Source organism: Myodes glareolus, chromosome 1 (assembly GCF_982192425.1).
Source record: "Myodes glareolus chromosome 1, mMyoGla1.1, whole genome shotgun sequence".
NCBI classification, from domain to species: Eukaryota; Metazoa; Chordata; class Mammalia; order Rodentia; family Cricetidae; genus Myodes; species Myodes glareolus.
In genome coordinates, this window is record NC_142026.1 from 47,365,936 (window position 1) to 47,388,650 (window position 22,715).

Consider the following 22,715-nt stretch of genomic DNA (forward strand, 5'->3'; position numbering starts at 1 on the left):
AAATCAGACACATCTTGGGGCTACAGCATCTAATTTTTAGTCTCTCGTAGTTTCAATTCATGCTATACAATCTGCGTTTTATCTGTTAAGTGATATATCCAAAAAGAGAGTTGGAGTGGCTATGGATAAAACTCTTTTCCCTAGGCAGATTTATGCATTCCTGAGGATCTGATTACGTGGTCTGATCCTCTGATGTTTTAAAATATCAGTATGTTGTCTTCGGTTAGGACTGCAGCACAGAAGGGAACACGCCAAACATTTAAAAATTCTCTCGTTTTTCATATCAGATTAGCAAACTGGCATCAAGTATGAAAGTCGGTGTGTTGTCCCCCTCAGACCTTGAGGGTGCTAGATTTAGACTTGAGACTGTCAAAAATGGGACAATGAACTGGGCTCACTCAGAAAGCCTGGATTCTGCCCTACTTTGTACGTGGAAACCCTAGAGGACCACTTAACTCTCTGCAAACAAAAGGAATAGTAAGGCCTGTAGGTGGTACAAAGTTCACTTGAGAAAAGCGCAGCTAAATCACCCCCAAAATAAAAAAAAAAAAAATTACCAATCCCAGGCACCCCGCCACCAGATTCCCTAGGCAGCAAGCACCGTGCTAGACTCCTGATAGTCTGCCATTCCCCGGAGAGGCGGAGGGGGCAGGTATCCTCGTCGAGCCTCCCAGCGCTCGGTCACAAGGCTAGGGACCTCGGAGAGGCTGGACTCGGCCCGGCCCGCGCGCCCGCGGCCGCTCTGGGGCAGCTCTGGCGAGCGGGCGGCGCGCGGGCTCCGAGGCCGGTGCCGCGGCTCTAACGTGCCGCACGGGAAGGCCGGCCGAGCCGAGCCGGGCGGAACTTTTGTCACTCAACTGTCGTCCGGCCCTGGGGCCCGGGCTTTGTTCAGTCACTCGCGAGGCTCGGGCGCGCGAGCGAGCGAGCGAGCAAGCGGGCGGGCGGGCGGAGGCGGCGCTTCCTCCACACGGAGGCGGGAGCCTGGGCCGCGGACCGCCGGCGACGCACGAGCAGGTCTGGGAGGGGCGCGGGCAACGAGCAGCGCGCGGCGGAGCGGGCGGCGACCGGCGGTGGGCGAGGCCCGGTGACCCAACAGAGCTGCGGGCCGCGGGAACCCCGCCCGCCGGGCTCGGGCACAAGCCGCAGGTCCACCCCGGCGGGCAGCTCGCGCCGCGCTCCGCACGCTCGGAGCCAGGGCGCCTCTAGCCGCGGGTGGGGACGCGCCTGCCTCGGGGCCCCGCCGGCCCACCGGGCGCGGGAGGCGGGCGAAGGGCGGCTGGTGCGCGGGAGGCGGGCGGACGGGAGTCGCCGCCGCCGCAGCCGCTGCCGCAGGCCCGGACCTCGGCCCGCCCCGCGCGCGCCCCCGCCGGCCCGCGCGCGCGCCCACCGGCTCCCGGCTCGCGCGGCTCGCGGAGCGGGATCCCGGGAGACGAGGAGGCGGGGGCGAGCACAAGATGGCGGGTACGTGGCCCCAGTTCCCCGGGCGGCGGCGGCGACGGCGGCGGCGGCTCCCCGCGCTCGGCGGCACCCGGGACAGGCCGGCGCGGGGAGACGCCGCCGAGCGGGCGGCGGGCGGCTGGGGCGCGGCGCCGGCCCAGGACGCTGACCCGGCCTTTCTTCTCTCCCCCGGCGCAGACCTCTCGCTGCTCGAGGAGGACCCGCCGGAGGACGTGGACGGACGTGAGTGGCTGGCGGGCGGATGGACGGGCGGACGGACGGGCGGGCGAGCGGACTGGCGGGCGAGCGGACTCGGGACCCTGGCGCGCCGGGGATGCCCGCGTGGCCCGACTGCGGCCGCCGCCCGCAAGCTCCCTCGGGCCGTGGGGCGGCTGTTGGGGAAGCAGAAGCCCGTGGGGCGGAGGCCGGAGAGGGACATGGGTGTGTTTTTCCTGAGTGTCTTCCGCACCCTCGCCCCGAGGAAGGAGGCTGCCGGCGCCGGGAGGTGTTTCCGCAGCGCTCCCGGGCTGCGCGGTGGCCCGGTGCCCCGGCCCGCCCTCCTGGGGTTCCCTCGCCCGGGTCTGTGCAGAGCGCTGATCTGTGTTTTACTTGAGCCCTGAGCCGTCTCAGGTCCCCTCACCGCCACTCACACGTTTGACTTGGGAATTTCGGGGTGATTAGAAGGTGTGGCCTTGGCAGGCTGCAGTGACTAGGTTCAGAGAGCAGATTTTTTTTTAATCCAGGACGTTCTAAACTCAACCGCATATTTAAATGCTAAAATTGCAGGTTTCGTTGAGATATTGAAGTTTTTTTTTTCTTAAAGAGTTGATTCTTTTGTACATTAAAAAAAAAAGAAGAAAGCTGCTCAACTTTTGGACATTGTTTCCATTGTGGTGAAGGAAGTGAATTATTTAGATATCTTTCATTTGAATGTTTTACTAAGCGGAAAATGTTACGGGTTAGAGACCGAAAAACCTACGATGAGTTAGCTAAGTTTATGTGGGAAGAAGTTGTAAATTACACCTAAGTGGAGACGATTTCTACTCGTGCTAATGCAGACAGGGACTGCATCAACTGCGCAGGGTAGCTTCTCCGTGGCTGTTGGGGAGCAACAGTCTGGAGGAGGAAGCTAGGGGGTCTACTGATGAAAAATTAGATCACTAGCTTTGAAATGCGTTTTAGGAATAAAGACTGCTGAAAATGTATCAAGCGTAGATCATGGGAGACTTAAGGGGACCAAACATTAGTCAGAATTGAGCTAGTTACTCTGGTTCAAGCGCTGTCTAGTTACAGGAAACCCTGCCCAGACCGGAAGTGTGGTTTAATACCTGCCCAGGTAATCCAGAGATGCCATAGTTGAAACTGCTTTTCCAAACACTATGTAGATAATCCTTAGCATTGTCTGGTATGATTGTCTTTACCCAATTGAAATCCTGCTCTGAGCAAAGGGAGATGTAGTGTTTAGAAATGTAGTGTTTAGAAAGCGTCTCCGTCAGGGCATCTATCGCTGTGATGAAGCACCATGACCGAAAGCAACTTGGGGAGGAAAGGATTTGGCTTATGCTTCCACATCACAGTTCATCACTGAAGGAAGTTAAGGCTGGAACGGGGTGGGGGTGGGGCTGATGTAAAAGCCAGGAAGGAGTGCTGCTTTCTGGTTTGTTCCTCCTGGCTTGCTCAGCCTGCTTTCTTGTAGAACCCAGCAACCAGCGATGACACTACAGGCAATAGGCTGGGCCCTCTTAACATCTGTCACTAAGAAAATGCCCTCTAGGCTTGCCTGCTGCCAGATAAGGAGGTGCCCTCTTCTCAGCTTTCTCTACCTTAACACAAAACTAACCTGCGCAGACGGCATCTCTGAAGAGTGTCTTTAAAGCCTGTGAGTCATATCAGACTTACCTGTTGCTAAATCTGTTTGGGGACTGATGCCGAGTACTGTTTTCTTAAGTAACTGTCTTGAGGGAGCAGCACACACAGTAAAGACAGCTTCTATGTTTAATTTTTTTCCACATGGGTCACTTATTGGCCTAGCATTTTGCTTCAGATATTAATCAAAGCACCTGTTGATTTTAGATCTCCAGCAAGGTTAGGACTGGAGGTGTGGCTTTAATCATGTTATCTTGGGGCAGGGGCTTCTTGTTGGTATAAGGTGTGAGTCTTTGTGGCTGGCTGTAGCAGAAACATCTGAGCATTCATTCACTTTGAGCTTGGTGCCGTGCCCCCCTGCAGAGGTGCAGGGGAGTTTCTCGGTAGCTGTTGGGGAGCAGCAGTCTGGAGGAGGAAGCTAGGGGTTGCTGGGTAGAAAGGGAAAGGATGGGTACCACTTGAGCTCTCGAGAGTGCTGGCAGGATGGTGCCAGTGGCCTGCCTTGTTGCAGTTTTGGCAAGGGGCACTTTGGATCAACTGAGGTGTCTCACTTAGCTCCCTCGTGCCTATGTCTTGTCATTGGACAGGTCTGAAAAAAGTCCCCTCCCTTATATCATCATTCATCACTTAGCATGAGCAGTACGTGCGGCTCTCAGAACAGTACTGAACAGTACTGACGTGAGGCACGAGAAGCAGAGGAGGAAACGGTGTGACGTTATGAAGTCTTTACTTAGAAATGTTGCTAAATGCTTGCAGTTTACCTTTTTAAGGTTTAGTTCTCTGTTCGGTTTAGGATAAAACGTTACGTATTCGAAGGCATAAATAGTTTATCAGTTAATTGTAATTTGGTTGAAGATTCTTAGAGAAACCGCTGGGTTTTCTCGGTTGCTAAAGCTTTTACACATTAATACCTATACCTAGAGTGTTGAGAACAGTGTCTTTGGCCACTCTGGTCTCTCGTGAAGGGAGAAAAAATGAGGAGAGAATCTGACTGTAGTGCCCACATGGAGAGCAAGATGGTTTGTAAAGAGAGAAGAAGGCTTCTCACATCCCAGAGCAGTGGGGTTCAGTCTTCCTAATGCTGTGACCTTTAATACAGTTCTTTATGGTGTGGTGACTCCCGGCCATAAAATTATTTTCGTTGCTACTTCATAACTGTGATTTTCAACTGTGAAGTATAATGTAAATATTTTTTTTCTGATGGTTTAGTTAACCCTTGTTAAAGGGTCATTTGACTCCAAGAGGTCACGACCTACAGGTTGAGAACCACTGTCCTAGAGCCTGGGATGGCAGAGGGCTCCAGTTCACCAGCTTGCAAGTGTGAATTGCTCTTTTATGGATTGTAGCCAGCTGGGTGCCCTCATGATAGGAAGAAAATTAGTTTGTGGTCAGGCCCTAGAATCTTGGTTGTCTTTTCTAAAAGATGCATGGCCAAGGCCATGTTGGAAGGGACACCAAGAAAGGAGAAGGTGGGAACCAGGTCTTAATTGGTTCCAGTTCCTGAGTCTGTATGGATCTTTGTAGACTGGGAGGAGTTGATCAAAGACCTTTGGAGAAAAATTTTCCTTCAGTCATAGTAAGTGTATTGTATCGTTTATGGAAAGGCCATAAAGATGAATGTTGCCACTATTAGAATGTATTGAAATTGAATATAATAAAACTCTTTTCATGTTTGAAACTTTTCAGTAATGTATTGTGTAAAAAACTTTCATTTTCAAAGTGAAGGCAAACAAGTGACTATTTGAATAGATGCTTCACCAGATTTCTTGAGTAAAATTTTTAAAAATTTAAGATTATCTTTCTTGAATAATGGAATCAATATATAATTATAGATTTTTAGAGAAATGCTTAGGCATTTTTTTTTCCAAAGGTACAATTTGATGTTGCTGAGTTTCTGAAATGGATGAGTTAGGACTTAACAGCTGCAGACAAAGTTGTTAGTGTGGCTAGAACATCACTGTACGAGTTTGATTAACGTGTAGACTTAAAGCAGCATGCGGAAGTAAACCTGGGTGCTTCACCCTAGCCAGAGAGACAGTCTTCCTTCTGTGCTCTGGTCGTTGGATGCTGATCACAGGGAGAGAACTCCCCAAGTTCAGGCACAACTTTAACCTAGGTTCTTAAAATAGCGTATTTGGGGCCTGGAGAGATGGCTCATGGATTAAGAGCATTGTGCTCTTCCATAGGTCTCAGGTTCAGTTCCTAGCACCTGCATGAAGACTCACAACCAGCTGTAACTCTGGCTCCAAGGGAATCCAACACCCTCTTTAGGCTTCCACGGGCACCAGGCATGGTGGCACACAGACATAGATCCAGGCAGAAAACCCAGACACATAATTTTAAAAATTTTAAAATAAAATACTGAGATTTACATTGCCTAGTTTATAACATTAATAGTCATGTAGACTGTTGGTTGGAAGCCAGGCCTGAAGTTCTTCTGACATTTAGTCCAGGGTGCTACTAGGGTTTCAGTTTCCAGAGCGCTGCTGTGGCGCCCGGGATCTAGCTTAGTTCTTGTTTACACTCGTTTTAACAGTAACAACGTGGTTCTGAGCTTTTGGAGCCGGATGTAGAGTGTGCCATTTCACAGGTTTTTCCTTTGATGGGTTCTAGAATCCTTTTACATGTTTCTGGGGGGCTTGTGGGGAGTGTGCAAGCAGAGGACAGAAATGACGGGGCTAGAACTAGCTGTTCCTCTCAGCCCACAGTCCTACCGTGCCCTCCCTCCTACATCAGGCTCAAAGATCAAGTTTGCTGAGAGTTTTTGGAAACTAGGAATAAGTGTTCGATTGTCAAATAATAGGAAGATTGCACATTTTTAGTTTTCAGTGTGCTTTGTTGGTTTTCGAGAACGTGATTTTAGGGTGAGAATTTAGACACATACAGAAGCAGATGAACTGTCATGCTCCCTCCGCTGAACTGTAGCTCTCACTCACCCTGGTACTGTGCACTTGTGAGGGAAGGGGGAGGAGGCAGGCACATACCTGTTGAAACTGGTCAGTACAGCATTAATGCTGCACTGGACCTCCGTATTTACAACTGGGTTCTAAAGCCGATTGTTTTTACATTTACTTCAGCTGTGTTTTGGTAGAAATAACTCAACACTTTACTTGCTTGCTGGGACTTTATGATAATTTGGATCTGGGTTTGTCCACTTTTTTTATTTGAATTACCCATGGAAAATAGAATGACTAGCCAAAGTAACTGGGCTAATGAGACCATAAGAGAAGTGTCCTCAAACTTAGGGAACCCCATGGTGACTCACACCTGTTGAGTCCTGTTTGGGAGCTATGTTTCTCTCTCAGTCAGCAGCTAGAAAGCATGACCTTGCTAACTCCCTCTTCTGCACGTATTTACAGACCTTGGTCAGCATCCCAGTACCAGACACTGCTTAGCGTGTGAGGACATTTCTCATAATATCTAATACAGATAGTTGTTGTGTTATTTCAGAAATAATGATGGACATTTATATGTTTTCAATATAGAAGCAAGCTCCCCTACCCCATTCAGTTATTCATGGATGCCAAATCTGTGCATATGGAAGGTCCATTGTGCCATAGATTATTCTTAGCCATTTAGGGTGGTAGGGGTGCTTACTTGTGGTCCCAAAATGAGGCTGAGGCTGGAAGGTAGTGCATTTGAGTTCCACTAGGCTACACAAGACCAAATTCTAGACCTAGATCCCGATTGCTGGGATTAAAGATGCGCACCACCACCATCTGGCTAGATAGTGTTTCAGTTACTCATAAAAACCATCTCTAAAGAGTTAGTGCTGTTCAGTACTTCAGTAACTTTAATATGTTTTAATAAACATCTTGAACATTATTGCAAAGTTCAAATTCAGATTTGACAGTTAGACTCCATTGCCTGAGGCTATGTAAAGACTGAATCACATGCTTCTCGGGTTTGTCTTTTTAAAGTTAGGATTTGGGCTAGGGTTGTAGCTCAGTGGAGAGCGAGCTCTGGCCTCCCATGTGCAGGTGCTGAATTCCATCCCCAGCACCAAACAAAAAACAGGCATGATGGCACACTCCTTTAATCCTGTCGCTGAGGAGGCAGAAGCAGGAGGAACTCTGAGTTCAAGGCCAGCCTGGTCTACAGAGTGAGTTCCAGGTTCTAACACAGCCAGAGCTACATAATAGACAGAGACCATCTCCAAAAATAGAATTAATATTCTCCCCCCCAAAAAGTGGCTTAATTATGTTTTTGCTACAACACTAAGCTAGTCTACAATGGGTCGGGTAGTTTAAGCAATAGGTTTGTAAACTCATGACTGCTTTTGTATGGCTCAGATTTGCCATGAAAGAGTAAAAGTGTCTGTATAAATTTGTGAACCTAAGTTGTTTCCCAATAAGACTTGATTTACAACAGTTGAAGATGGAACTGTTTTGACATGCTGGTCTCAGTTTGTCAACTTCTTTATTGTAAAATCCAAGGTCTGACAAATTTTTATTTTTACCCATAGCTGAGTCCCCAGAACATAGTAGGCCTTTGGTATATAACTTTACATAACTTGATAGAGTTATCAACTGCTGAGGTGGACCTTTACTTTTCTGAGCAAGCTAAGTTAGAACAAAATCCTAATTTGTATCATATAATTTATTTTAAAATTAAACTTACTAGTTTTAAGTCTTCACTCTCATATAAAAGCAGCACAAATATAGTGACTTTCTGGACTGAAACTCCACCTGTATTCAGTCACTGTTAACACCTTTCCAGTTGGCTCTGCCTCCATCCACATAATTATACAAACAGCCAAAATACAGTGCATGGGTTACTCTTGATTTCTGAGTGAGCCTTTCAGGAATAAATTGTTACCTACCTCTAGTCCTCATCTCCTAAGAGCAAAGGCATTCTCTCCTAGACATAGTCACTTTTCACTCTGAAACATGTAGCACTGGTGGACTTCTGCTGTGCGTGTGTAGTTCATATTGCAATGCATCAGTTGGCCACACTCTATCCTTCATCGTAACTGCTAATTGAACTTCACACACCATTTTCTCAGCGCTCACCATTTGTGATGCTACATAGGTTTTATTTTTCAGTTTAATTTATCTATTTTATTTTTATTTTAGACAGTGTTCCCTATGTGTGGTGTAAAGTGGCAAGAGCTTATGTAGCCCAGGTTGACCTGAGACTTGCAGTCTTCCAGCTTTTGGGTCTAGAGACTGTGATGACAGGCGTGTGAGCGCTGTACCAGAGACACTGGGCTCTAGACAGCGTGCTCATCGTTGTTTTTGCTTTTTGTCAGGACAGTGATGTGGTAATCGTGTTTGCTCAGCACTGCAGCCTCTCAGTTCCTCTTCTGGGAAGTAGCGTGTGCCAGATTTCCGCACTGTAAAAGGCAGGTTCCCCTCTTGTAAGGAGGGGAGGAGTGATGACTGCCTGACACTCTCCACCCCAGTTAGAGTGACAGCTGTCTGTCCTGAGTCTGTCAGACTAACTTACTGGAACTCTGCCCTGCAAGGGAGCTCCCTGGTCATTTTTTGGTATGTTTATTTGTTAAAACTATTAAAGTCCCATTTTTATTACTTTAGTAGTAATTTCATACATGTTATATTAGTCAGGGTTCTTCAGAGGATCAGACTGATAAAATATATAGTCCACTAGTCCAACAACGACTGTCACCAATGGAAGGTCCAAGAATTTAACAGTTGTTTATTTTATGAGGTTGGATGTCTCAGCTGATCCTCAGTTTACATCAGAATTCCTATGAAGCGTGCTCCAGTGCCGGTAAAAGAGTGGATTTGTGAGTGAGAGAGCCAGCCAGCAGAGCACACTTCCTTCAGTCCTTTATACAGGCTGCCAGCAAAAGGTGTGGCCGGTTATTCACACCTTTAATCCTGTCACTGAGGAGGCAGAAGGAGGAGGAACTCTGAATTCAAGACCAGCCTTATCTACAGAGTTCCAAGATAGCCAGGGCTACACAGAGGCCTGTCTTGAAAAACAAACAAAAAATTAAGGTTAAAAGTGGGCCTTCCCACTTAAAATGATTTAATTAAGAAAAATCCTCCACATTATCCCCGCTGCTTGGGTTTTAGTTAATTCCAGGTGTAGTCTATGCTTACCTGCACAGCTCCCTCAATGGAGACAGTGTATTACCCTGTCATCGTTCCCTACTCTCAGGGATTGCCTCCTTTAACTACTCTTCTTTCTACTTTTGTGCCTTTGGGGGCGGTAGCCCCCGACTTTCCTTAGGACTGCTTCTGTGAGCAAGGCTGAGGTGGTATTTACAGTAGTGTGGACCCTTAGCAGTGGCCCCTTCTCCCCCCAGTAACCATTAACTGCCTATAGCTTCTTAGGTGGGTTGAGGCTCTGTTGAGTCCCTCACCTCCTAGCAACTGTTAACTGCTTATAAAATCCTCAGGGAAGGGTGTGGCCCTGTAAGCTCCTACCTTTTATAACAGGATGTTGACAGGCCCAGTCTTGTGCCGATGTAATCCCAGCTTCTTTGAGCTCTTCAGTGAAATGGCCATGTCTTGTCTGCAATACCCCCCTTCATCATGCCTGAAGGTGCTGGGCACTGAATCTGAGTTGTCTGAAAGAGGGAGCAATTGCTCTTTAGTGCTGGTCCACCTCTCCATCCCTGGTTCTGTGTTCTGATGCTGCAATGTAAGTAAATGCTAATAAAGTATTCCACATCTAAACATACCCACACCCTGTCAGCGAGACTAACGCTTTTTGTGTAGAGTTCCGTCTTCTCAGCTGACTCGTTTGTGTTGTGTTGACAAAGACCGATGCCTTTTCAATAAAAATTTGTTTACTGTTTGTCATACTCCGTGATATATTCTACCTGGTCAATAGCATTAAGAGCAGCAATGAAAACAAACATTTTAAGTTGTATGATTGAAGAAAAGTGTGTGTGTGTTTGTGTACACATATGTGGAGATCAGAGACTCCTTGCTTTATCTGAGATAAGGTTTCCCACAGAATTGAGTTGACTTTTGGCTAGAGCGGATTGGATTACAGAGACCAACTGCACTCGGCTCTTTGTGAGGGCTGGGGGTCTGAACTTGGATCCTTCACTCACTGAGCCATGTCCCCAGCCTGAAAGTTCACATATTAGGCTTCTCTTTGGCACAGAGAAACAAATTCGCAAGCATAAAGTCATATTACGATAAAATTCTGTGGTAAAAACGGAAAGTGATCTGGAAGAAAAAAGAATGTAAAATTCAGTTTAGTGGATTTCCTTACTGGTTTCTTTAAACAAGTGGAAAATGCATCTCTCATGTCTGTCATGAAAATATACCTGCAGGTTTGGCAACTCAGGCTTTCCCTTCAAAAGTCTTGTACTGAAATAGAGATTTGGGCCCCAGGCTGGCCTCCAACTTGAGAGATCTACCTGCCTCTGCCTCACAAGTGCTGGGTTTAAAGGTGAGCATCACCTTTGGGATTTTTGCTTAAATAGACCTCTTTCTTGTCCTATTGGTCAAGCTTCAATCACATCTCCCCCCCCCCCCCAAAAAAAAAACACAGTTTTATTTCTTTATCAGGTCAACTAAAAGTAGGCCCTGTGTGTACCCACATGATGCATGCCATCTCAGATATGTACCTCCTTAGGGGGACCTTTTCGCCTTTGGGTTTTTTTTTTTTTTTTGGTTTTGGTTTTTAATCATTTGGTCCATCCCTGTCACTATTATAGTTAGGTGCTATCCTATTCACTGGTTTTATCATGCAGAAGGTACATTGAAATTTTGTGTTTCTAGTAACAGTCCTAAATGCAGAGTTTGCATGTGGAGAGGCCTGATATTTGTCTTCCAAGTGCTGGGATTAAAGGTGTATACCACCATGCTTGGCCTTTTGATTATTTCTAAGTTTCTCATTATAACTGTGGCAGGCATTTGCACGGTAAGCTAGGTAAGACAAACCATAGTCATCTGTCGTAAGGCTTTCTGGCCTTCAGTGGGATGAAATCTACAGTTATAGCAAGTCCAGTCAAGGGCGATGTAAAGGCAGGTGTGGTGGTGTCAGCTCAGAATGCTGAGACATGAGTACCATGAGATTAGGGGCACGTGGGCATGTGTAAAGTGGGGTGGACTTCTAAATAGACTAGGGAAGATAACTCACAATGACTCCATGACTCCTGACTGAGGCAGCAATGCTAGAACTAGAAAGATGAGCCTGTTATTCCAGACCAGAGCCTGATTTTTGTGTAGAATGTCATCCATAATTGATAGAAGGGGACAAAAAGGTAGGAACAGAATATGGTTTTCCTGTCGTCTTAAAAGTATGTTTTTCAGATATGGTTGGTAAACAGTCTAAATTAGTGAGGATATTTATTAAACATAGATATCTGTAGGCTACCTTCTAGACCTGCATAAACAATTTCTGAGCCTTTGATAAATCTCCACACTGTCTTAAACACAGTAGTGTGTTTAACAATAGCTCCCCTGCTTTCCTCTACCTTTTATGAACCGGAATCATGTTTATCTTTAAGGTGAACACATGTGAGACTGATGAAACAGTTTGGTCATAGTCGTAGAATTCTAGAGCCCACATGAAGGTACCTGATGAGATCATGCTAGTTCAGCAGCCTTACATTAGGAGAGAGAAAACTGAGGGCAAATGAGTGTCCAGTAGCTTTTATAGCCCTTTAGTTCATAATGAATAAGGTATTTTATGAATTATAGATTAGAAATTATGTAAAAATTTTCTGCACTAGTTATGTACATGGTTTAGTGTTGTTTTCTTAAACCTATTTTGAAGTCCCTGTTCTTTTAATAGATGTATTTAGGCCTTTCACAGTTAATGTTCCCAATTATAATATGGCTGCGTTTAAATTTCTTCTTTTTTCTACCTATGGATCCTATCTCTGTTTTACTCCCTTTATCTTTTCCCCCTCCCTTCATTTGTGTTGCTTATGGACTTTATTTTTTATTCACCTTTGATTTTAAAAGTAATGGTTGCTTTCAAGATTTTGCTCTGGGTGTGCTTTGTTACAGCTGTGACTCTGACGTCTTGTAGTATCTTTTCATGCGGCAGTTGGCAGAAGCATGCGCTATGCTCTTCTTGTCTTCTGACTGTTGTATGTTTGTGTAGTATTATACTGCTTATTACTCATTTTATTGTACATATTTTTGCTTTACCTTTCAAAGCTAATAGCTATTTATTTATTTATTTTTGATTTTTCGAGACAGGGTTTCTGTGTAGCCCTAGCTGTCCTAGAACTAACTCTATAGACCAGGCTGGCCTCAAACTCAGAGATCCACCTGCCACTGCCTCCTGAGTGCTGGATTAAAGGTGTGTGCCACCACCACCCGGCTTAGCCTTTTTATTTAACCATTTCTGATACTCTTTATTCCTTTGTGTAGATGTAGGGTCTCGTCCTCCACTGAATGTCTGCTGACATCAGCCTTGCATTGTCTGCAGAAGCCTGTAGTTGAAAGGTTTCTGGCTGTTGGGTATGGAGTGCTAGACTGACCTTACTTTCTTTTTCAAAAAAAAAATTTCTATTTATCTTTTTATCTATTTATGTTTTGTCTGCATGTATATATCTGCACCACGTGTATGCAGTACTGGCAGAAGAGAGCATCAGATTACCTGGAACTGGAGTTAGAAGCTAATATGATCTCTGTAAGAGCAGCAAGTGCTCTTAAACACTCAGTCATTTCTGCAGCCCCTGATCTTTGTCAGGACTCTAAAGTTATTGCTCTCCTGCCTTCTAGCCTGTGGAAGTCTTGTTCTGTTTATACGTAAAACGGGTCAGCCCTAGTTTAAGAGGTTCTGTGACTGGTGTTAAGCAGTTTTATTATAGATAGGCGCATTTTTCTTTATGGTTTTTCAAAAAGGATTCATTGACTCCTTTGGGCCTATCGACTAATAGTTTTCATCAAATTTGGTTTTTCTGGGGTTCATTATTTCTTCAAATATTCTTATATTCCCTTTCCTTTGCAGACTTCAAATGTATGCATATTACAATGCCTGACATTTTCCTATGGCTGAGTGATACTCTATTCTGCTATTGTTTGGTTTCCTCCCCACCCCCCACCCCCAGGGTTTCTCTGTGTAGCTTTGAAGCTTGTCCTAGAACTCACTCTGGTAGACCAGGCTGGCCTTGAACTCACAGAGATCTCCCTGCTTCTGCCCCGAGTGCTGGGATTAAAGGCTTGTGCCACCACTGCCTGGCTTTTGTTTCAATTTTTTAACGTTATTTCTTCATGTTCCCTGTTCATTTGTTTTGTATTATCTGTTCGAACCTAGTGTATTTTCATTTTTTTTCCTTCACTCGAAAGTCAGGGGCTTTTGACTATTCCTACTCCTTTCCTCCTGTGCTGTGAGTGCTTCTAGGTGCCCTGCAGGCGTCCACGGTGCTCGGCACAGCTGCGGTAACAGTTAGACTGTGCCGTGTGCTTGTCTACTAGTCCTGCTGTCTTGATAATTGTGAGTCTGGTGCTGCCATTGAATTGGTTTGTTTATACTTGGTTTCCATATCTATTTGTTGTTTTTGTTGTTGTATGCTATGCCGGGGACTAGCCTCAACAAAAATACCTTTCTCCAAAATAAGGGCGTGGAGATTTAGAAATATAATAAAGACTATGAAGATGCGAATGAAAATAATAAAGTGGAGAAACACATAGGATAGTGTCGAGAGGGAATTCCAGTGAGTACTGAAAATTCATCCACATTTAATTTCCAACTGCTTAAAATACCCTGATCCCAAAAGGTAGGGGTAAGAGAAAAGACTGCATTAATATGATACGGGAAATGAACATGCTAATTGAAAGTCGCTGGCTACATTCATAGTTAAACATTCTGTAGCTAGAACAAAACAAGTCACACTTATACCCTAGACCAAAACATTCTGTTGGCAAACCACTCCCTGGGTAGAATCCCAAGTTTTCTCCATAAAGGGAACTGGAACTTACTTGGATCCTTAGACCCTTGTTTGAGGTAGGAACAGATCTTCTCTATTCCTGGAGCACAAGGTCTACAATTAGCCACACCTGTTGACAATAACAGGATTTCCCTCTGTGCTGTGACAACAAGCAGCCTCCTTACTACAGAACTCTCTGCTCAGCATAAGCTGGGCCTTTGAGGTAGAAGCACAATAGCCTTGTAAGTTCCTACTCTATGACCTTTGGTCTCCTAGAAATTGGCTCATATTTCGGGCCTCCGCAATACTAGACATCGAAGATGTTACCTTTGAGGGCCACATCTGTTTTTGCAGTCGTTTCTATCACTCTGGGAATTGCACTTTAGAGCCCAAGTTAGTTACCTGAGCGTCTGAGCCTGTGTGATAACGAGAGCAGCCCTCGGTGTCAGACTTGACTCCTCCGAGGCTGCTTGTGATCCTGTGTGGGTCGGGGTTATTTTTTCACTGCAGTGATGGAGACATGGACTTTTTGATAGAGAGCTGTTCTCCTGATCTCAAGTAGTTATTCCTTGGACCCTTACATGTATGTAGTTCCAGTGTTCATCTAAAGTGGACCTTCTGAGATGGATGTGGGATGGTTCAGGGGCTGAGGCAGAACTGTAAGTGGAGAGTCTACGTGAACTACATAGAGAGCCTGTTTTAGAAACCCAAGAGGAAGGGGACCAACCCTCTGAAGCCCTCCCCTAAGATGTTCAGTCCTGCAAATTTTGCAGCTTTGGCCTCCCTGGATTATCAACTCAGTCTGCCAGGATGTTTGAGGATCTGCCTGGTGGTGAGACCTGTTTTTCCAGGCAGTCAATTGTGGCAGAATGGGGCTAATCTCTTTTGTTTCATTAACCACCTAGCTTATGAGAATAAATTTGGTCATTGTTATCGTCTTTCTTAGAAGTGGAAGGGCATGTTTAAGTGGTTCACTTTTTTTGTTTTTAAAGAAAAGATTTTTACTTTAACAAGTTAAAATAGTCTTCTGTGTTCACTTTAATAGTATTCCATGGGAATATTGTCTAGCAAGTTTTACAGGGTAGGCTGTGCTGCACACTCATTTAAGGCATTTAAAATCCTTTTTAAATAAGCAGTGGCATTGGGGGATTTGATTGGGAAGTCGGTCTTTTGTATCATTAATATCTAGGAGAAGTTTTTAGTAAGATTTTTCTTTTAACTAGATTATGTATGTATGTATGCATGTATGTATGCATGTATATGAATGAGATGGAAAGGCAGTGGCAGGCACTGATGAGAATTACTAGAGCAAGGGGCAGAAGTGCCATAAAGTAAGAATAGGGAAAAAAATTGCTGTGACATGGGGTAGATGCCTCTAACTCTAGTGCTTGGGAGGTTGAGACAGGAGGATTGCATGAGTTTGAGGCTAGCCTAAGCTATGTTGTGGGTCCCAGGTCAGACTGGCTACATAGTGAGATCCTGTCTACAGACAGTGAAAGTTCGTAGGGTTTTGGAAATGCCCTGGAACCTATTAGATCGAATTAGCGCCAGGCTTCTCTGTCAGCCTCATTCTGTTGGCCATGCCTGAACTTTCACTTGTGTTTCCTGTTGACCGCGTACTTCATGTGTGACTGTGTCCCAGTTCTTTCTTTTCTTTCCTTTTATGTGTGCAGGTGTTTTGCCTGCATCTCATGTCTGGCATGACAGTGGCCAGCAGAGGGCGTCAGGTCCCTGGGACTGCAGTTGCAGACAGCCGAGCTACCCCTCGGAAGTGCTGGGAAGTGAGCCTGTGCCCTCTGGAGGAGCAGCAGTGGTTAGGAAACCACCGAGCCCTCTCTCCAGTCCCTCTTTCCTCTTCCTTCATCAGGACAGGATCTTCCTGTGCATCCTAGGGTGGCCTGCTGCTTAGTACGTAGCCTCTGGTAGGCTTCAAAGTCGGTGTAATCTCCTGCTTCTAAGTGCTGTGATTACATGTGTGCACCACCATACCCAGCTTCTCTTAACTATTAGAGAGAAAAATTAAAACAAAATATAAAATTTAAAAGTATTTTTTCTGGACATGGTAACACAGACTCCCAGCACTCAAGAAGCAGAGGTGGGTGGATCTCTGAGTTCTAGGCCAACCAGGACTACATCAGAAGACCCGGTGCGCTAATTTGCTTTTTATTTCTGTGATAAACACCATGACTGAAAGCATTTGTTCATTCATTCATTAATTCGTCTGTTTGCTTATGCATTTATTATGGCTGACGGGTTTATTTAGCTTATATGGCCTGATGACAGTCCATCCTTGGAATTGGGAGTGGCGCCTAAGCAGGAACAGAGCACCACCCATGAAGGGAAGCTGCTTGCCAACAACTCGCTCTTGGGTCTGTGGTCTTCTTTTCTTACATCTCCCAAGACCACCTGGCCAGGGTTGGCACCCACCGTGGTGCCCACAGGACAGTCTGATGACGACGGTTCCTCACTCGACAGTCCCTCTTCCCAAATAACACTGGCTTGTTCACACCAGCACACCCCTTCTCAAATAGCAGCAGCGCTCACTTTGCCCGGTAATGTTGGTCCAGTTGATGGTTCACAGCTGCAGTTCTGGAGCGCGCGTCTGAATAGCCTCACCTCCTGACGTCCCCTTCCTCCCTCAGTCATCACACAGTGGAGAAATGCCCTGTCAGGTGGCCTAAGTGTGACAAACTCAGCAAACATAGCGGACATCTTCCACTCTTACCTTCCGCTCTGGGCGCTCAGAACTCTTTAGTCCTGCCTCTAGACTCTTGGCTCAGTCTTCCCCTCCCACTGCTCTGGCAGATCTGCCTTGGGGTGTGTACATCCGTGTAACCATAATGATTGTGTTAACATAGACTCTTCTCAACAGGATGTCAGTTCTTAGAAAACAAGCATTTTCATGACTGCTTCCCCAACATAAGCCAAGTAGTTGACACAGTAGTGTTTAATATTTGTTTAATGAATATAAATACTAATTATAGTTTTAGTTCTTTTCCAGTAAGTGAAATCAGACACTTTTCAGCATTAGTGTCTTTGTTATAGAATTGACTAAGTCAATGTTTGCTTTTTCACAAGCTATTTTCGCTGAGAATGTAATTTACATATTTATTTGTTTGTTTTTAATTTTTTTGAGTCAGAATCTCACTATGTAGCCTTGGCTGTCCTGGACCCCACTCTGTAGACCAGGCTGGCCTGAAACTCACAGAGATGTTGCCAAGTTTGGGATTAAAGTCGTATGCCACCCCACTTGCTAAACATGTAAATTCTTGGTACTGAGTTTGTGTCACCACTGGCTGTATGCAGCTGGGGCTGTTAGCAGTGTGGGTGGAGAAGGACAGCAGCTAGCGCTGCGCTGATCTGAAGATGTCTAACAGTTCTCTGTACCGCTCTGCTTCAGAAGCACACACTGCTCCAGCAGGCAGGGTGCGTTCCAGTTCAGTGTTATAAGGAGTGTTTGTGATGTCTCTGCTAGTTGGTGTGGATGACTGCAGCTCAGAGTCTGACGTGATTATTCTACCTTCAGCCCTGGACTTCGTCTCACAAGATGAAATGTTGACACCGCTGGGGAGGCTGGACAAGTATGCTGCAAGTGAGAACGTGTTTAACAGGTGTGTGTGTTCTTCGTTAGCATGTAAGGGGAAGAAAGGGGCTCACCTCGGCAGGGATATAAAATTATCCTTCCCAGAGGAAGTGCCAGGTGCAGTCAGTGTCCCCAAGTTTACAGCTTGATCTCTATTGTTCGTTGCCCTTTGTTGCTTTTTGTTTGTTGTTGGGCTAATTTTGTTATTCATTTAATTGCTTATTAGGGAGTATGTTACTCCTGTACCCGATGACATGACACACTTGGTGTGTGCCAGGGCCCAGAACACAGCAGTGACCGAGAGGTAGCGCCCTTCCTGCTGCGCTCTGCCGCGGCTCGGTCTCTGCAGCAGGTTTTCAGTGTATAGTAAAAAACTCATGCTAGTAAATAGAACATTTAATATACTGTTACCTGTGATAAGAGGATAATTGAAATGAAAATTCAGTGACTAGAAATTTCCCTAATTATTTGGATAAAGGTTTAAAAAGCTGGTAATAATCTTATTTATAAAGTCAGTACAACTTTTGCTACCTAGGAAATTACAAGTTTAGTATGTGACTTGCAATAAGAAAAGTTGTCTTTATGAAACATAAGGATTCTGTATTTTAAACTTCTATTATGTATTGAAAGCACTGAACTCCATGAATTTCTTTCTGTGTAGACAAATGGTGGCCCGGAGTCTGCTGGACACACTGAGGGAAGTCTGCGACGATGAAGGAGACTGTGTTGCTGTTCTGGAAAGAATTGGCAGATTAGCGGATGACTCGGGTATGTGTCCACACAGAGAACAGGAGTGTGTTGTTACTTCTAACCCTGTTGGAGAGATTACCATGGTAAGAGAGTTCTTTAAGATTTCCTGAGACTTGGCAAGTGACCCAGTGACCCACACCTGTAATCCCAGCTCTCTGGAAGACCTTGAGTTCAGAGCTGTTCTATACTACATAGAGAGACCCTAGCTCCAAAAAAAATTTTTTTTTTTAAAGAAATTATTAAACCCATTAGTCATAGGGGAAAAAGATCAGTTTATAGTGCCACCATGTTGTCTCTAGTCATTATTTGTAAGATGAAAATTGGCTTATTAAAGACGGGAGAGCTCTCTTAGGAAAGAGGTAAACCCAAATGCGGCATGGTGGTTCATGTTGGTAATCCTAACTCTTAGAGGATGGAGGTGGAGGATTACCCTAGTTTGGAACCAGCCTGTGCTGCATACTAAGTCCCAGTTAGTCTGGGTTTTAGAATGAGACCCTGTCAGGAGAGGAGGGGGGAACTTGATTTGAACATTAGATAATAATGATGTGATGTTACTTGTCTTAAGAGTTTTTGCTTGTGGTAAAATGAACACAATGTAGTGTGTGACATTTTAGGACAGGTGTGTGTAGTATGTGCCTGCAAAGGCCAGAGGAGGAGACAGCTGTCCTGCTGTGTGACTCTGCCTTACTTCCTTGAGACAGGGTTTCTCACTGGACCTGGAGCTTGCTGTGTGTCTAGGATGGCTGCCAGCAAGTTCCCAGGATCTTCCTGTCTCCTCTCCTCTGGGTGCTGGGCTGCAGGGTCATACCGCTTTCACTGGCGTGCTGATGGTTGGTGGTCTGGGGGCCGTGTCTGCACCGCAGGCACTTACCCGTTGAGCTGACTCCCCAGCCCCAGTGGCAAGTTTTAAGTACATATTTATACTTGAATTTACAAGTAATCCAAAAATAAATGTGAAAATCTCTTTTTCCTTAAGTCTTTATTAAAATGTTTTTAATTTCTCACAAACTCTTTGGCTTCTCAACAAGACTCATTTTTAAATGAACTAATCATTTAATAAACTTAAAGTTTTAAGGTAAAAATTTTAATTGTTTTTTTCAGAGTGGAAAGAATATTTCTAAGTCTATTTTATCTTTGTCATATAATTGTTCTTGTGTTTGCTTACTCTGAAGTGGCCTTAGAAAGGTCTAGTAAACTATAATCTTGTAGTTTTTGTTTAAGTTCTTTAGTCAGGTTTGTTGAATTTGTTGGGCTGACACAATGCAGGAGGAAGAGGGCATGAGGAAACCAAGGGTAGAAGCCAGAAAAGTTGAAGGTGGCCTTGGTCTTTGGTGTGTGGATGGAGGCCATGAAGTCTGGTTTATAACAGGTGAGCAGTGTGAACTGGCTCAAGAGATGTGGGGGACAGGAAGACTAATTAAGAGGTCGTACTGATTGTTACAGAACTGAAGTGCCTGGAGCCATTCTAAAGTGACTTACAGGAGTGAGAGCTGGGCACACTTGGCTTGACTCTGAAGTTCCCTGGTTGGGATAGCCTGACTGCCATGTCAAAGAAAGAAGCTGTGTGGAGCTGCAGGGGCTTCCTGTGGAGAAATTAGCTCGTCTGGTTTTGTCTGTTTCTTCCTTTTAAAAGCTCTCTCCATGTAGAGCTCTAGTTTTATTGTGCTGTGTTTTGGTGCAAATGAATTCTACTCAAATTTGCCAATTTTCTTGAATTTGAGGATATCTGTCAGGAAATTTTAACCATTAATTTTTTGAGTATTGTTTTCCCTCTAAAATCTTTAGTTTGGTTGTGTATTTGTGTGTGTATTTTGTACTCCGATTGGCCTTGAACTTGCTATGTAACTGAGAATAATCTTGATCTTGAAAAAATATATAGTCTAAAAAATTTGGTTTATTCTTTTGATCTTGAATTTCTGATCCTCCTACCTTAACCTCCCAGGTGCTGGGATTACAGGCATGTTCTCTGCCATGTTTAGTTTTCTGCAGCACTGAGCACTAGGCCTGGGGTTTGGCACATGCTACGTAAGCATTCCAAATGTGCTACAGCCCCAGCTCAGTAGATGTTTTTTAACATGGTTGAGAATGTGGAGCTGTTAAACAAGTGTATAATAATAAATAGATCTCCATCACTTTCCACTGCTTTTACTTTTCAGTCTGGTTTTCAATGGGCATTTTGATAGTTTCTCTCAGCAAAGTCCTTGCTGCAGAAGTCCAGCCTGCCTCCTGATCTTGAGGGGGGTTTTTTTGTCGCTGTTAACGACACTTTTGTTTCAGGGACTTCAGGTTCTCTATGTCCATGGTCTTGCTTTTCTTTTCTTGGTTATGTCTCCTGATGTGTCTTTGAAGTAAAATGTTTGAAGTTTTTCAGCCCTGTCTGCTTGCTGAAGTCTTGGTATCCAATCCTTCTGTTGGGGTTTAATCTTTTTGCTGCCAAGGGCTCGTTTTCATGTCTCTTAGGGTCTGTGAGTTCACTTAGTGGGTCCTCGGGAATTTTGTGTTTGCTTTTGTCTTGATAATGAGTGTCCCACAGTGACGTGGAGATGTTAGCAATGGCAGTGGTTTCGTGTCGATTTCATGGTATGTCAAGTGTGGGTGTGTATTTATTGTGAGTATGGGGTTTGGCTATGTTGGATATGTAAGGTTGGAACTCTATCCAGTCTAGATGTTTATCTGGCATTCAGAAATACATGGAAAATATTTTTTTGTTGTTTTTTTTGCTGCTGTTGCTATTTTTTAAAAAGATTTATTTAAAATGTAAACAGTGTTCTTTCTGCCTGAGTGTATGCCTGCAGGCCAGAAAAGGGCACCAGATCTCATTACAGACAGCTGTAAGCCACCATGAGGTTGCTGGAAATTGAACTCAGGACCTTTGGAAGAGTAGCCAGTCCTCTTAACTGTAGAGCCATCTCTTCAGTCCATGCTGGTGCTCTGTTAATACTGAACATAACACACTGCTACAGGACATGAGTAAGTGTACAAGCCTTACCACATTCACACAGTAAAGATCCAGCCGTATGATTAGAAATCAGATGAGTGTTATTCCCCCCTTAAAGTCAGCTCTGTTCTGACTCCTGAATGAATAGTGGTCAAATAGTTTGTCTCTTCAGACTTAATGTAGTCACTTTGGCATACCCATCTAGCTGTATGTATGATGTATTAATAGTCAGATACATAGTATGCCTGTGCTGTGTGTATGGTTTATTACTAATCAGATATATAGCATGCCTGTGCTGCACCTTCCTTACTACTTGCAGCTTCAGGCTACTGACACTGTTGTTAGCAGTGGGCAGTCATGTGGAACCACAAGCACACATATTTTTGTGGGTGCATGCGCAGAAAGGTTATAGGATATGCAGAGATTATTATCCGTGACAGATCTGCTATTGCAGTTGCCATTCTCACAAGCGGTGTGTGTGAGTTCCTGTGATATACATCTTCACAGACACTTTAGACATTACCACAAAGAAATGGGTGGGTCTCTCATGGTGTGGCGTTGTGGAACTAACGTAGATTCTCCAGTGACCTGTGAAGTTAGCATGCTTATTGGCTCCTGGACATCTTCATTTTTTAAAATATTTGTCCTGATCTCTCCCTTTTAAATTGCCAGTTTTTTTTATCTTAGAGTTTTTTCACAAGGAGTCTTGACACTAGCACGAGCCTGCATGGTTGGTGCTCTCCTCTACCGTGTCTCTGCACTTGTATACTAGAGTCTCTGCAGGGTTTTGTTCTCTTTGACTCCGTAGCCCTGGCTGTCCTGGGACTCACTATGTAGACTCAACTGTCCCCAAACTCTCAGAGGTCACCTATTAGATCTGCTCAGATTAAGGGTGTGTACCACCAGGCCCATCTAGGATTCTTTTCTTTTACGGACAATATTGTTTGTATTGTCTTTGAGAAATTTCTCCACCTCAAAGTCATAACTATTTTTCATGTATTATCTAATGTAAAGCCTTTATTGTTTTTGCTTTTGACATTCATCTTTATAGTCAACATATAACTTTTAAAAATTGACAAAAGTGTGTGTGTGTGTGTGTGTGTGTGTGTATGTGTGTGTGTATGAGAAGAGATCTGGTCATTTGTCCTCATCAACTTAGACCATGAGACCCAATGTGGACAAGTTCAACAGAACTGCCATATACGGGCTGCCCATGCATGCTTCAGCATTGCCAGGGCATAAATTTCATTCATTCATTTATGTTACAAGATGAATATTCCTAGAACTATTTTTTACATATTTTAAAACATGATTTTAGATTTATTTCT

The 22,715-nt window shown here is 44.6% G+C and overlaps 1 protein-coding gene across 1 annotated transcript in view; it reads left to right on the forward strand.

Moving 5' to 3' along the window:
• The first annotated feature begins 1,204 nt into the window (after positions 1 to 1,204).
• Ppp4r1 (protein phosphatase 4 regulatory subunit 1) overlaps positions 1,205 to 22,715 on the forward strand; it is a 52,331-nt gene continuing 30,820 nt past the window's right edge. Inside the window, exons 1-4 of the mRNA XM_087906053.1 lie at positions 1,205 to 1,461; positions 1,636 to 1,680; positions 17,643 to 17,727; positions 18,361 to 18,467. Coding sequence (XP_087762179.1) covers positions 1,455 to 1,461; positions 1,636 to 1,680; positions 17,643 to 17,727; positions 18,361 to 18,467 — 244 coding nt within the window. The 5' untranslated portion in view covers positions 1,205 to 1,454. The remainder of the gene's footprint in view (positions 1,462 to 1,635; positions 1,681 to 17,642; positions 17,728 to 18,360; positions 18,468 to 22,715) is intronic.